General features: G+C 25.9%; 1 protein-coding gene across 1 annotated transcript in view; it reads left to right on the forward strand.

Annotated features, from left to right (window-relative positions):
- The first annotated feature begins 1,248 nt into the window (after positions 1-1,248).
- Positions 1,249-15,891, forward strand: part of LOC111622325 (A-kinase anchor protein 10, mitochondrial-like) — a 71,166-nt gene continuing 56,523 nt past the window's right edge. Inside the window, exon 1 of the mRNA XM_023364680.1 lies at positions 1,249-1,433. Within this exon, the coding sequence (XP_023220448.1) occupies positions 1,409-1,433 (25 nt within the window). The 5' untranslated portion in view covers positions 1,249-1,408. The remainder of the gene's footprint in view (positions 1,434-15,891) is intronic.

Genomic DNA, 15,891 nt, shown 5'->3' on the forward strand with positions numbered 1-15,891 from the left:
TTTTTTTCTATTTGTGAAAATTTCTACGTAATTCAAAGGTAATTTTTATTATATATCTTACACAGCATTATTAATATGATTTTGGATGATACAGAACTTTAAAATTACTTTAAAAAAATGAAAATAATTATATCATTTAATTTCAAGATATTTTGTATACCTTAAAAATAATTGATTCTATCCCGGGATTTCCCGGGATCCCGGGAAACAGTTCACTTTTATCCCGGAATACCGGGACAAGCAAAAGACCGGGGAATGACAAACCCTAATCAACATCAATATCATCATTTAAACTATAATTCACGACTACAACGCACTTATCGTATAGTAAATTATATCACAAGCAAGCGCACAGTACACACTGCTCATGTCGAACGGTTAATTAATTAGATTGAACGATGATTGAAATTAACAAATAATTTTACAGATATAAGAGTTGTGTTAATGTCATTATTTTCCATTGATGTCTTTTAGAACAGCTTATTATCGGATTGGCCAAAACAAAACTGGTAATATTTGTACAGTAAAAAAAGAAACTTTAGAATAAGGTATGCAGCGCAATGCCAGACTGGGCAACAAATCGCAATAACTTACTGTTTTATAAATATTAAAACTTTTAAGCCATAATTTGTATTTTTAATTCATGCAATGAATATTGGCTATTTTTGAATATAATTATGATACAGTCGAAAAGCTAGACGGTTTTAAAATTGGAACAGTATATTAAAAATCGGGACTGTACTGTGTAATTTACCATGTAATTTGCAAATATAAGATATCTTTTACTACCGTGAGATCGGTTTTTAAGTTTAATCTAGATTTTTCACATCTTTTTAAGAGTAATCGGATGTGGTTTCCACGTCCTCATTCATGTTAGGCTAATTTCATTTTGTTAAAGTTTGATAGAAATCGAACCCATATTGTGTAGCCGCAATGTGCTTTTTTCATTCAAAAGAATCTAATTAAATTAATATTGATTTTTATGTTTATAAAAATATTTAAATGCAGTTATTTTTTTCTAAATTTGTTTAGTTAAATTAGAAAGTATATTCTGTATTATTAGAATTTTTAACCACTTATGATATTAATTATAAAAAATATTTTTATCAGATGAGAAATTTTTAACGTATAAAATTAAAATAATTCAAAATTATTATGTGCAGATAATTAATTTATACATATATATTTAACATTAAAAAAAAATTTTCACTTTTGAAATTAACAAATAAACAAGATAATAAACAAATTTCCAAAATGGCTGCCGTCAGGGACGGAGGCGGAGTTGCGACGAAATGACATTGAATGATCTCTTGGTTAAATTTCATTAAAGTTTTTTAATTATGGAATCTCTTGGTATTCTAAGGAAGTATCACATCGTAATGTATTTTAAAAGAAATTAGAAAGAGACATGCCTCTCTTCAAAAGAAAATCAGGTTTGTTTTTGTTTTTAGGCTTAATATATGAAGAAAAATAGAACAATATATTTCATTTAAAAATTGATGTCACAGTACGTAACATAATTAAACAAGAAAACTTTTTCTACTCAATATAATACGACGTATAATTTACATGCAATGAAACTAGAAAATTTTCCCACGAAAGTTCTCACGCTGACAAAAAATTACAAATGAAGGTTGATATTTTTATTAAAATGACATTAAATTAATTATTTTGTCTTAAGAAATTTTAATAAGATTGAGAAAATTTTCAAGCACTCCTTATATATTTTTTTAAAATTTGACAAATAATTGACTTGATAGATCAGTCACTTTATATACCTGTATATGTATAATACTCATAAGCAGCAATACATTTATTTTGTACATTATTATTAAAATTTTAAAAACTGCTAATAATAATTTACTGTTCATACTAAATCAAGATTTGTAAAGAGCTTTAAAATAAATTTACAAAAATTGCAATTTATTTCTGATCTAAGATAGACAATTTGATTATGTACAGATAACGATTTATTTCAGAGTAAAAACAATTTACGTATCTTTTAAATAAAATCATTACAAGTGGAAAATTTCAAAAATTTTTTGTTTCTAATATAATGATTACTCATGAAATGTTTTAATAATGATAGCTTATAAATATTTTCATGTTTTTGTTGTTTATATTTTAAAAAAGTTTATGGATATGACATATAGTAGAACAATTTCATATTTTTGAAAACAAAAAATAATAAATATCTATTGAATTGCTTCAATATATTATTATTTATAAGATTTTCTTATTGATTTCATAATTTATTAAACTCGTTGAAACAAATTGCATATTCAATACGTATGATTGGATAAAGTATATAGCAGTTAATTATTACACGTGCTTTATAAATTGTATTTATATTAAAAAATAATAAAGTAAAAAGGCATATTTTATGGTTTATCAAATCAAAAAACTTAAAAAATTTGTAATTATTTTTTTTATATAAACAAAGTTATTAAATTTAAATGTCTAAATTAACTGTGATTAAATTTACATAAAGCATTTAAATTTTGCTATTTTTATACATTTTAAATATACTAAAAGCATTTTTGCTTTTAATAATTTTTATCATTATACAAATTAGAAAATTTCTTTGTGGATACTTTTGAATCTGTATTATCTAATGAAGTCTTTTCAGTAAAGACGAATTAGGTTATTGTAATTGTGTAATTTTAGCTATTTTTTTCATGAAAACATTAAATAATGTTGTTTAAATGTCTATTATGTACATTAAGAAAAATACAGAACTTATTGTTACATGCTTGTGAATTGCATTCAGTCATTTAATTCAAATCAATAACAATAAAGCTTTATTTTGTGATGATCAAGAAATAAGATGATGGTTCATTGATATGGGCATTTCAATGTAGTGTTTTAATTTTTCAATTTAAACCATAAAATATGAAATAAAAATTCAGATAAATTATGATGAACAATTAATAAAATAAAAAAGTAACTACTACTTTAGGTAGCTAAATTCTTTATTCCAGAAGAAATGTTTTAGTCTGTCTTAGTCCAGCTTCAGCTTAAATGTGGTTTGCTAGTCAATAATTGCTATCTAATCAAAAATAATTTAACTGCTAGCAATCAGAAACCAAATTTAAATTATTTTCCAAACTGTTAATTATTATTTATTTGATTAAATATTAGATAGTTATTTCATATTCATATAATGATGACTGATCAGAAATCAAGAAATACTATTTCCTTACTGAGCAGAGAGAGAATTTATATATTTGGATAAAGCTGATTCATAAAAAAATATATATATTTAAAACTATAAGCTTAATGTAATTGTCAAGTAAACAAATTTAACATATAACTTTAGTGTGAATTATTTCAATGTTTTTGAAACAAGTTTCAAAACATGACATCGCCTTCTTGATAAAAAGCACTGAGTTCAGCGTTAATACGATTTTTCTTGTATCGCAAGTACTTTCGACGAGTATTATACCGAACGCTATAATTTAGAAATTGACAAGAAAAATTTTCCGTTTTCTACTTGGAACATTCTGCACGTTCTAATTCAAATTTTGTTCTTTTTCGCCTGAAGACGACGATATAATACTCGTCGAAAGTACTTGCGATACAAGAAAAATCGTATTAACGCTGAACTCAGTGCTTTTTATCAAGAAGGCTATACAATTTTGGCGTGAGTTTTATTTATTTATCTATTTCTAAAACATGACATCATGTTCTGCATATGTTTGTTCATCATTTCTTATTTTGCAATGAACATGTATAATTAAAGTTTTGAGAATACTGTTTAATATATCATTTTTGATATTTTAAGATATTTCTAATTTTAATTTTATAATTTAGTTTTCAAATAGAATTATAGTATAAATTTAGAGAAAATTGGATAAAAGAAATTAGACATTATTCTGAATGCACACAAAATAATGATAAAATAGATTGTGTCAGATAGAAATCTTCCTTTTCCATTTATAAACAAACTTAAGCATTTAATTGTTTAAAAGAAAGAGAGGCAATTTGCTTCTTAAAACTTTTTAATTTTCAAAGAATGTCGTCAACTTTTCTTGAGCATCAGCTTAATATTACAAGAAATGCTTCTAGGATAGTTTTTTGAACATCTGTATTTTCAGAATCAAATGAACACAATTAGAAAAAGAATTTTTTAAATTGTTCAAAATTATACTTATTATAGAATTTTACAAAATACTGAGACTAATAAAACTTATCAAAAATTGAATTGTGTATTTCTAATAATTTAGCTAGTTTGTTGAATCAATTTATTAACTGCATTACTAAAATAACATAAGATCAGTAGCAAAAGACAACTTTAAAAGCAAAAACTAGCCACTTTGTTAATGATATGAGCATGTATACTGAGAAAAATCAGCTATAATACAAGACTGCAGAACAAGGATTTTAGAGCAAATTTACATACTGTATATAGGATTGCTGAAATCATAAAGTTTATAAATTCCAATGATGAAAAAGAGTTGCATGATTGTTGGAAGCTGGTTTTAGGCAAAATGGATTTTAGTAAAGTAGTAAGTTCGTTCAGGAAACTAGCTAGATTATTAGAAATGCACATTTTAATATTTGCTAAATACAATAAAACATACACTCAGAAGAGAGATAAAACAATCTTACTACACATATAATGTTTGCTGAGAAAAATTGTTTATTAAATGCTTTTGCAAACATTTTCAATGTAATTTTATGGACCATCTTCAGGCTTGGAATTCAAAATATAAAATGTTATGAAAATAGAACATTTGAAGCCCTGATCCTGCTCCATCATATTTTCACTTCTGGTTGTTGGCACACTTTCTGTAAGGACATTCCTTCAAAACACTGCATTAGGTCAAAAATGGGGTTCATGAGTTTAACATTGAAACTAGCTAAGTGGTATTGCTGAGGAATCCACAAACTTGCAGAAAGTTGGTTCAAGACTATGGCTAACAATCCTCTTTATTTTGAGAAATGATTCTGTCTTTGTGTTTTAGTATCAATAAAATTTTATATCTTGTCTGTGTCTGGAAACTTTTGAATCAACCTGGTAAATATAAATAACTAGGACATCACATGATTTTGTCATATCACAATAGAATTGAGATGGAACTGGAAAGAAAGAAGTGATCCCTGCCCCTGTTAGTCATAGAAGAGTCAATCCATGTACCTGATGGGTGCGATCAGGTAAACTTTGCACTTGCCACCACAAGAGAGGCTACCTTGTACTATACTTGTTAGTCATGGGAGAGACAATCCTTGCACTTGCCGACATGGGAGGCAATCCAAGAACAAAACAATCACCACTAATTGCTTTGTTTTTGTGTTTTATTCATTTTTTGTGCTTATTTTCTGTTAGGCACACACAAATGTTTTTATTTTTGACCCTTAGACTTAAATTCCATTAGGCACACTCAATCTCATCAGAGAGCAAGGACATCACTTTAATACCTCTGCATATTGAAAACAAACTCGTGGACTTCTATTTTTTACATTTAAATGGACCCTCATTACATTTTTGGATTTTTTATCACAATTAATAAAAAATCGCAAAGTTTTATCAAAATTGGTTCATTAAATTTTGAGAACAAATTAAATTCTATAAGCACATTGAAGATGTGATAGCAATTGTGGAACATTGCTTTTTTGTGCACTTTTATGCTATGAGTTTATATTTTGAAATCGAAGTCATGAACCCCCTTTTTTATTACATGTTTGGATTTCTCATTACAATTAATGGAAAATGGCAAAGTTTAATCAAAATCAATCTAAGAAGTTTTGAGAATGAACACAATTCTGTAAGCCATATAGAAGAGGCTTTGCTAATGCTCTGCCTCAATAATGTAAATAATTTTAACATGCTGTATTTGATATAGTATGTGTTATAATTAAATATCTAATTAATTAAAAATAAAATAAAATATAAAGTTGTGTTAAAAAGTGTAATATGTACTAATTTTACAATTTTTTTATTTTTAAATAATATATGATTTATTTAAGTTTTTGACAAGCATTTTAATGATAAAAGCTTTTTTACAAAGTAGTTGTGATAGTGGAATTTCCACTAAATGCAGGTAAAACCGGTTCCATACATGCCAATTTAATTTCTGAAATAATTTCTTTTTCATCTTCATCTTTGTCATCATTATGTAATTGTGAACATTATTCTAGAAATCTTATAAAAAACAAAATTTTTACTATTCTATTTAATATTTAGTATTGCATATTTTACTAACATTAATTTGTTATAATTAAACATAACTCAAAATTATATAAAATTTGTTTTTAACCTAATAAAAATAGTTAAAGAAATGAACAGAACTGGAAAATTAAGTAGAGTTTGGATTAGTGAAAATACATATATAAATTAAGAATTATTAATTTTAATTTAAACTGGTTCTGATATATGGCATACTGTAAGTACAAATCAATAAAATTTTTAGCTTGGTAACACACTATTTATTTCTAAATGCTATTCATTAGAATTATTTGGGATTTTTTCTTGTATTGATGTTCATAATATTAGTTTTTCTTCAATTTGATGATTTGCAAAATAATTATTTTAGCTACATTAACATTATTAAAAAGTTGTATAATAATTGAATTCTTAAATTGAAGTAGGATTAAATTAATCAGAACTTAATGCTATTTTTTTGCCATCATATTTATAAATACAGTAGAACCTCGATAATCCGGACTAATTGGAGATGAAGGTAGTCTGGATAAGGAAAAATTCGGATAATCGAAAAAAATACTTTAATTTGTCTTTTAATGATAATACAACACATTTTCTTTTCAATGACATATCGGTAATATTAAAAGTAAATACTGTATTTAAACCGTAATCAAATTTTCAAGAAACAAATGTTCGTATTGAATTTGGACTACTACTGACCAATGCTAACAGACTACCTATTGTTTAAAAGGCCCTCTGGTAGTGCAAGAAGATGGATTTTATAAAATAAAAAGCAGTTGAAACTGCATTTTTATGAATAAAAATTTGACAAACTATCGTTTTATGACGAGTAAAATTTTTTCGTTGCGTTTGTGGCTTTTAAGTAATGCATAAACCTTCGAAATGCGAGGCCCTTCGGACCGCAAGGCATAGGCGGTGGCCCACGTTGCCCATGCCTTATGCCGCCCTTGGTCACAGAAATGATGTAATTTGAAAATAAATTATTTATAAATACGTATGTCAAGTTATATTTTTATTACGACGTAAAATATATTTAAGAGTTTACGACCACTGTGCTGGGTGAGACGTTGTTGAAACAAAAAAAGTTATGCATTCCATCACGTACATAAACAGTGTCGTAATTCGCCAAGTGCAAATCAGCAAATTCGTAAAATTTTTGTTTATTTTGAACAATCCGGATAATCGAGGTTCTACTGTACTAATGAAAATTTTATTTAAAGACAATAAAAATATCCATAACATTTTGTAATTTGCATTTTAAATTTAATTCTACATTTAATGTAGGAGTCTATAATCTTACAAGTCAACACAAAATTTTTGGCATTCTTAATGCCAATTCATTAGGATTTCATATGCTAAAAAATATATAGATTTTATAAAGAAGACTGAAAAATGTATAAATTTGAAGATAGTGAAAATGTTTCAGCATAAAAACATAAGCTTTGTTGAGATATAAAATATATTCATTATGGTAAATAAAATAAAATCTCCTTAAAATTGATTATTTGGACATCATATAATTTTACTTTCAGCATTGACAGAATATTAAATATTTTTGGCAAAATTACTTTTTCTTACATCTCATAAATAATAATCAAGCAAAGTGAAAGCAATGAAAGAATATAGTTAAAAAGTTTGAAAAAGTGCTTTATTCTAATAGTCAATATCTGAATGTAAGTCTTATTTAAAGGTTGTTCAATTACTAGACTAAAATATGGAATATAATATCTGTACAAACAGGAACCAGTTTTATTTATTCATGGAAGAATACTTTCCTTGGAAAACCATTGGCTTCATTTTCAGTTCATCCATAAAAGAAATGTTACATAGTTTTAAAAATTAATTTTATTGCATTAGAATATTAATCAGTGTACAATTTAAATAAAATACATAATTATTTAAATTAGATATTTGAAGCACTCAACATCAAAAAGGTTATAAATAAGAAGCAACTCTATTGATATTAATGAATTTACTAAGCATATGTTAAAACAAACTTAAAACTGATTTTAGCAGTTTTCGTATCTGTTACCTCAGAATTTGAAAATCAAACAATATGTTATAATTGCAAAGCAGTTGGAATTGAATAAATGTGTATTGTATCAGAATTTATTTTATTTTAAACAAACAACACTCCAAAAATAAAAGAGAACCCCATACATTATAATAACAAAGCCAACCACTGCTTTGTTATTATTTTAACTATATTTTTTTAAGATTAATTAAACATCAATGTTCTTTTTCTATTTTTATTCTATTCTATTCTATTCATTTTTTACTTTTCTTTTTATTCAAATTTGTAACTACTGTAAATCTAAGAATTTGATTCCAGCTACTTTGGATTTGTAATGTTTGAGAACATTATTCTAGAAATCTTATAAAAAACAAAATTTTTACTATTCTATTTAATATTTAGTATTGCATATTTTACTAACATTAATTTGTTATAATTAAACATAACTCAAAATTATATAAAATTTGTTTTTAACCTAATAAAAATAGTTAAAGAAATGAACAGAACTGGAAAATTAAGTAGAGTTTGGATTAGTGAAAATACATATATAAATTAAGAATTATTAATTTTAATTTAAACTGGTTCTGATATATGGCATACTGTAAGTACAAATCAATAAAATTTTTAGCTTGGTAACACACTATTTATTTCTAAATGCTATTCATTAGAATTATTTGGGATTTTTTCTTGTATTGATGTTCATAATATTAGTTTTTCTTCAATTTGATGATTTGCAAAATAATTATTTTAGCTACATTAACATTATTAAAAAGTTGTATAATAATTGAATTCTTAAATTGAAGTAGGATTAAATTAATCAGAACTTAATGCTATTTTTTTGCCATCATATTTATAAATACAGTAGAACCTCGATAATCCGGACTAATTGGAGATGAAGGTAGTCTGGATAAGGAAAAATTCGGATAATCGAAAAAAATACTTTAATTTGTCTTTTAATGATAATACAACACATTTTCTTTTCAATGACATATCGGTAATATTAAAAGTAAATACTGTATTTAAACCGTAATCAAATTTTCAAGAAACAAATGTTCGTATTGAATTTGGACTACTACTGACCAATGCTAACAGACTACCTATTGTTTAAAAGGCCCTCTGGTAGTGCAAGAAGATGGATTTTATAAAATAAAAAGCAGTTGAAACTGCATTTTTATGAATAAAAATTTGACAAACTATCGTTTTATGACGAGTAAAATTTTTTCGTTGCGTTTGTGGCTTTTAAGTAATGCATAAACCTTCGAAATGCGAGGCCCTTCGGACCGCAAGGCATAGGCGGTGGCCCACGTTGCCCATGCCTTATGCCGCCCTTGGTCACAGAAATGATGTAATTTGAAAATAAATTATTTATAAATACATATGTCAAGTTATATTTTTATTACGACGCAAAATATATTTAAGAGTTTACGGCCACTGTGCCGGGTGAGACGTTGTTGAAACAAAAAAAGTTATGCATTCCATCATGTACATAAACAGTATCATAATTCGCCAAGTGCAAATCAGCAAATTCGTAAAATTTTTGTTTATTTTGAACAATCCGGATAATCGAGGTTCTACTGTACTAATGAAAATTTTATTTAAAGACAATAAAAATATCCATAACATTTTGTAATTTGCATTTTAAATTTAATTCTACATTTAATGTAGGAGTCTATAATCTTACAAGTCAACACAAAATTTTTGGCATTCTTAATGCCAATTCATTAGGATTTCATATGCTAAAAAATATATAGATTTTATAAAGAAGACTGAAAAATGTATAAATTTGAAGATAGTGAAAATGTTTCAGCATAAAAACATAAGCTTTGTTGAGATATAAAATATATTCATTATGGTAAATAAAATAAAATCTCCTTAAAATTGATTATTTGGACATCATATAATTTTACTTTCAGCATTGACAGAATATTAAATATTTTTGGCAAAATTACTTTTTCTTACATCTCATAAATAATAATCAAGCAAAGTGAAAGCAATGAAAGAATATAGTTAAAAAGTTTGAAAAAGTGCTTTATTCTAATAGTCAATATCTGAATGTAAGTCTTATTTAAAGGTTGTTCAATTACTAGACTAAAATATGGAATATAATATCTGTACAAACAGGAACCAGTTTTATTTATTCATGGAAGAATACTTTCCTTGGAAAACCATTGGCTTCATTTTCAGTTCATCCATAAAAGAAATGTTACATAGTTTTAAAAATTAATTTTATTGCATTAGAATATTAATCGGTGTACAATTTAAATAAAATACATAATTATTTAAATTAGATATTTGAAGCACTCAACATCAAAAAGGTTATAAATAAGAAGCAACTCTATTGATATTAATGAATTTACTAAGCATATGTTAAAACAAACTTAAAACTGATTTTAGCAGTTTTCGTATCTGTTACCTCAGAATTTGAAAATCAAACAATATGTTATAATTGCAAAGCAGTTGGAATTGAATAAATGTGTATTGTATCAGAATTTATTTTATTTTAAACAAACAACACTCCAAAAATAAAAGAGAACCCCATACATTATAATAACAAAGCCAACCACTGCTTTGTTATTATTTTAACTATATTTTTTTAAGATTAATTAAACATCAATGTTCTTTTTCTATTTTTATTCTATTCTATTCTATTCATTTTTTACTTTTCTTTTTATTCAAATTTGTAACTACTGTAAATCTAAGAATTTGATTCCAGCTACTTTGGATTTGTAATGTTTGATTTTCAGATTCTTCACCTGAAAATGACAGATATGAAAACTGTCAAAAATATGTATAAAGTTTTTAAATTGTTTTGACATATATATATATATATATATATATATAGTAAACTCATTAACATCAATAGACAATATTGCTGCTTTTACATAATTATTTACAAATATTTACTGCATTTATGGATGGCTTTAAATTTTTGTTCTTGTCAATAATTTTTTAAAGTCTAAAAATTACCTTGAAACATTTAATAAAAAACTTAACATTTTAATGTTATAAATATTATTTTTATTTTGAAGTGTTTAACATTAATTTAAACATTTTTTTTAAGTAAATGGCTATTGTGCTGTAAAAATGAAATTTTTACAGTGCCAAGATAACTGAATCTGTTTAAAGCTAATAAAATAAAACCTGTGTAAACAGGAATTGCATGGCACTGAATTCTTTTTCTGTTTTGGCTGTTTCCATTTTAGACAGGTTTTATAGTTTTTTTTTTTAAATCTTTAAACTATACCAGATAAATATCACACAATTATATTTACTTTTTTTATAGCAAAATAATTTTAATATACTTTTACTTTGAATTAAATTTAGTAATAAAATTTGTAATAAAATTTTTTATTACTAGTTTTAATTCAAATAATTTCAATTAAAGTTGAGATTACTTGGATGCAAAAATTAAGAATTGTCAATTGTAAGAAGTTCTCATTATTCTCAAGAACTTGTACTATATATTTGAACTCAGGTATGATTCCTATGAGTTCATATGATAGTCAACAAGGCACAAACTAATTTGAGTACAAAGAACTAGTGTTTCACTGTTGGAAATTCTAATTGTATTACAGTAATATAGAGTCCAAACTATTCTGGAATTTGACTTTCAAGAAATTTCTAATACTCTAATTAATTATTTACTTTCAATTGCTATAACTCTCAGGTGCATAGCACAATTATACTGCTAATATATACAAGATATAGTCTGAATTAAATTCCTTTTATGTTTTAGTATAGATTGTATTTGTACAGCTAAATAATTATAAGGATCTAGGAATCAATACTCGTCTTATTCTATATTGTTTTGTATGTATGTATGTATATATGTATGTGTAATGTTATACTCCTATGGAGTAGTGCAACTACTGTTTGCAACTACATAGTTCATAAGTTATGTAATGAGATTTTTATACTTTTAAACTATCATCCCATCCTCTGTAACACATCATAATGTATCACATATCCACCGTCAAAATTACATGATACATATTTTTGATCAACCGCTGTAATTGTATTAGGAAATAATACAAAGCACAAGGTACTTGACATTATTTTATCAATTACATACAAAGCAGTGACATAAACAGTATGTTGAAAGTGAGCATAAAATTAATTTGGAGAACTTATCGCACAAACTCTTAGGGGATTGTCAGATTTTGTTAATTAAGTAAAAGAACAGAAATACATTTTAGGCTTATTTGCCCTTCATCGGTCTTATTTTTAACAGATATTATAAAATAGAATTGTAAATTACACTATGGATTACAGCTGTTAAATATATTTTATGTACATAAATAAAAATTACATTATATCTCTAAAATTATAATTACCTGGAGAAATATACATGTTGTGGGTGACAACTGTATGATTAAAAGAATAAAACTAGTAAAAACTAAAAAATAATATAAAATTAAATAATGAATTGTAAACTTAAAATAATATTAAAAATAAAATGGTTTTGCCTGCAAAATTAAGAATAAAAAGTATGGTAAAATAATATAACCTAAAAAGGTGAAATGATTAAAATAATAATAAAAAATCTTTAAAAAAACACAAGTTAAAATATGTCATTGTACTGGCATTATCTAATGAAATAATTGTATAGTACAGTGTATTATTTGAAACAAGGGGGAAGAGGAAGTGCATTTTAAAATGGACTCTCCTTATTTTTATAGTAATGGTTGTCAGATCTCAGTAACATCATCAGTATTTAAATTCATTCTATTTTCTGTTACAATTTTAATAATTTCCAGGTATTCAAAAAGTTTGATGCTGTTGAGTAAGATCTTGTAACTTGTATGATCGCAGTGCATGGCAATCGCTGAGTTGGAATACTGGTGTCTCCCTACTTATAAACAGGTTAGGTTTCCAAGATTTTGTTGTAAGTTGAAAACTAACCTAGAATGTACATTTATACACAGAATAACCACTTTTTGTTAGTGTTTGATCCCTCAATATACTTAATAGAATACATTATGTTTATCCATTTGCTACTGCTTAGTAGTAGGTGTTTTAAATGCAGTTTGTTTTTTTAACCTAACACACTTAATTTTATAATGTCCAGTTTAGTTTCCAGCGTAAAAGAATATTTTCAAAGAAACAAAAATTAAAATAAAACTCATATTTACAAGATTTCTGGTTTGAATTGATGAGTGAAATTTTTGAAATCAATGCAATTTTACATAAAATAATTGTAAATCACATGAGTATACATTTTGTCTGTTTATTTTCTATTAAAAATGTGCATTTTCTCTTCTTTGAAAATTTATTTTTAGAATTGCTGTCTGTTAAAAGTAAATTTAAAGATTTTTACATTTGGGAGGGACTATATGAATATTATAAATAAATTGATATTTTAAGCTATTAAGTTAAATTAAAAAATTCATTAATTATAACTAACTCCCAATATCACATTAAATTGTTGTGCATGGCAGTAAAAAAATCATCTTTCAGTGTGATTTCTGTGATTCTTACTGTTTATATCATAAGTATACAGTAAAATCCATAAATGTAAAAATCTTTAAATTTACTTTTAACAGACAGCAATTCTAAAAATAAATTTTCAAAGAAGAGAAAATGCACATTTTTAATAGAAAATAAACAGACAAAACGTATACTCATGTGATTTACAATTATTTTATGTAAAATTGCATTGATTTGAAAAATTTCACTCATTAATTCAAACCAGAAATCTTGTAAATATGAGTTTTATTTTAATTTTTGTTTCTTTGAAAATATTCTTTTATGCTGGATCAGCAATTATCAATATAATTGATAATGTCCACTAAACTGGACATTATCAATTATATTGATAATTGCTGTAATAATTTAATTCCCTAAGAATTCATATTAGCTCAGCTTAAAGCTTTTCCCAAGATTTCTGATTTGAATTGATGAGTGAAATTTTTCAGTATTGAATATTTTATTCAAAATTCAATATTTCAATATTTATAAACAATATTCTCTGCTGTGATAAAACTCTGTTTAGCAATGTTATTTTACTGTAAAGGAAAATACTGTGTATTTTATGAATATACAGCTTTTTGTCTTCTTTGTAATGATGATGCAGTAAATTAAATTTTAATTTTGATCAGTAAGCATCAGTGCAGATGAGAATAGAATTTGCCAGATTTAGTGTGTTTTTGGTATTTTAGTGCCTAATCTCATTTAACATAATAAAATTCTCTTATAAAATATACATAGATGTCTTAGTGTTGCGAATTACACTTCCAAAATAGACAAAGCATTTTCCTTAAGAAATTATATTTTAGAATTAGTTTAGTTTTGCTTTTTGTGTTAGTTAGACCATTTTTTAACTAGGAATATTCAGGTTCTGACTGCTTTTTAGATTTTGATGTTTAACATACTGTTGAAATAATCTATACTAATATTATAAAGAGGTAAGTTTGGATGTAGGATGTAATCTCTGAAACTACTCATCCGCTTTCAAAAATTCTTTCACCAATATTTAGAATGGAACTTCAGGGTGGACATAGGCTGTATATAATTCCATTAAACATTCATATAAATTAAAAGATATCACCTAGTATTAAGGCTTTTATGTCCAACAGATGGCGTTAACTCCACAAGTACGACGACCTAAGTTTGCTTTTCTGTGAGAATGAACTAAAGCAGATTATCTTCTATCTATCTATATAAATAAAAATGTAATGTTCGTTTGTTCCTACTGATTCCTTTGAAATTTTGACAACGTTGCATTCAAATACACACATGTTTTTATATAAATATACATGTCGAAATTTCCCCCACTGGGGGGAGATGGACAGGCTTACCGTGAAGAACGCTGCTTCTATTTATACTATTTTAGATGCGGTATTTTTGCGTTTTAATAGGGTATGTCAAGAGAATGTACACTAAGAAGAGATTTTTCGAAAAATTCCCCCATGGGGGAAGTGTTATACATTTATAATAGATACATTTTGAGCCACAACAATGCGTGGCAGGGTCTGCTAGTCAACAAGTAAAGCTATCTGTAATCAGGAAACAGCTTTATCACCAGACGATCTGTACAAACTTAATGACACCAAGCTGATTCCCCTGGAACCAACTGGAGCCGCGCAATTCAAACAGTCCGCGTATTTTTTGAACAGACCTCATATTAACATAGTTAAAATATCTTCAAAATGTTAGTTTTTAATATGTTTTAACCAACTCACAACCAGGAAGTGGTTTGTTTAAAAGTAATAAACCAATTAGCAGATTATTGATGTTAGTAGCAATAGTCAGTCACTGACAAATATGAGATGAAAATATTAAACTTTTATTGTTACTCCCCCCCAACTTGAAAGTTAATACCTTCCTCTCAAATTTTACACAAAACTGATATTGATAGTGTAAGTTGTGATAATTTACAGCCAGTTTCTGAAATTTGATATATTTATTTTTGTATTTTTGGATCAAATTATAATAATAAAATCCAGCAACAAGCAACTTTCCTGCAACATTTGGTGGCACCATCTATTATGATATTTTATAAAAACTTATATTTTTTAACTATTATAAAATAGCAAAAAGATTAATTTTCATGTCAGAAATGGGTTTTATAAAAAAATTGTAAATGTCAATAAGTAAAATCGTCATTAAGTTCAACCCTACTGGAGATACCTACAACCTCCACAATCTCCCCATCCCCTTGATCTTTAATCACCAAAATTTAATAGCATTAATCCCTCTAATAAACGAACCT

The sequence above is a fragment of the Centruroides sculpturatus genome, unplaced genomic scaffold (genome assembly GCF_000671375.1).
Source record: "Centruroides sculpturatus isolate CEXI.00-Female unplaced genomic scaffold, Cexi_2.0 scaffold276, whole genome shotgun sequence".
In the NCBI taxonomy this organism is placed as follows: Eukaryota; Metazoa; Arthropoda; class Arachnida; order Scorpiones; family Buthidae; genus Centruroides; species Centruroides sculpturatus.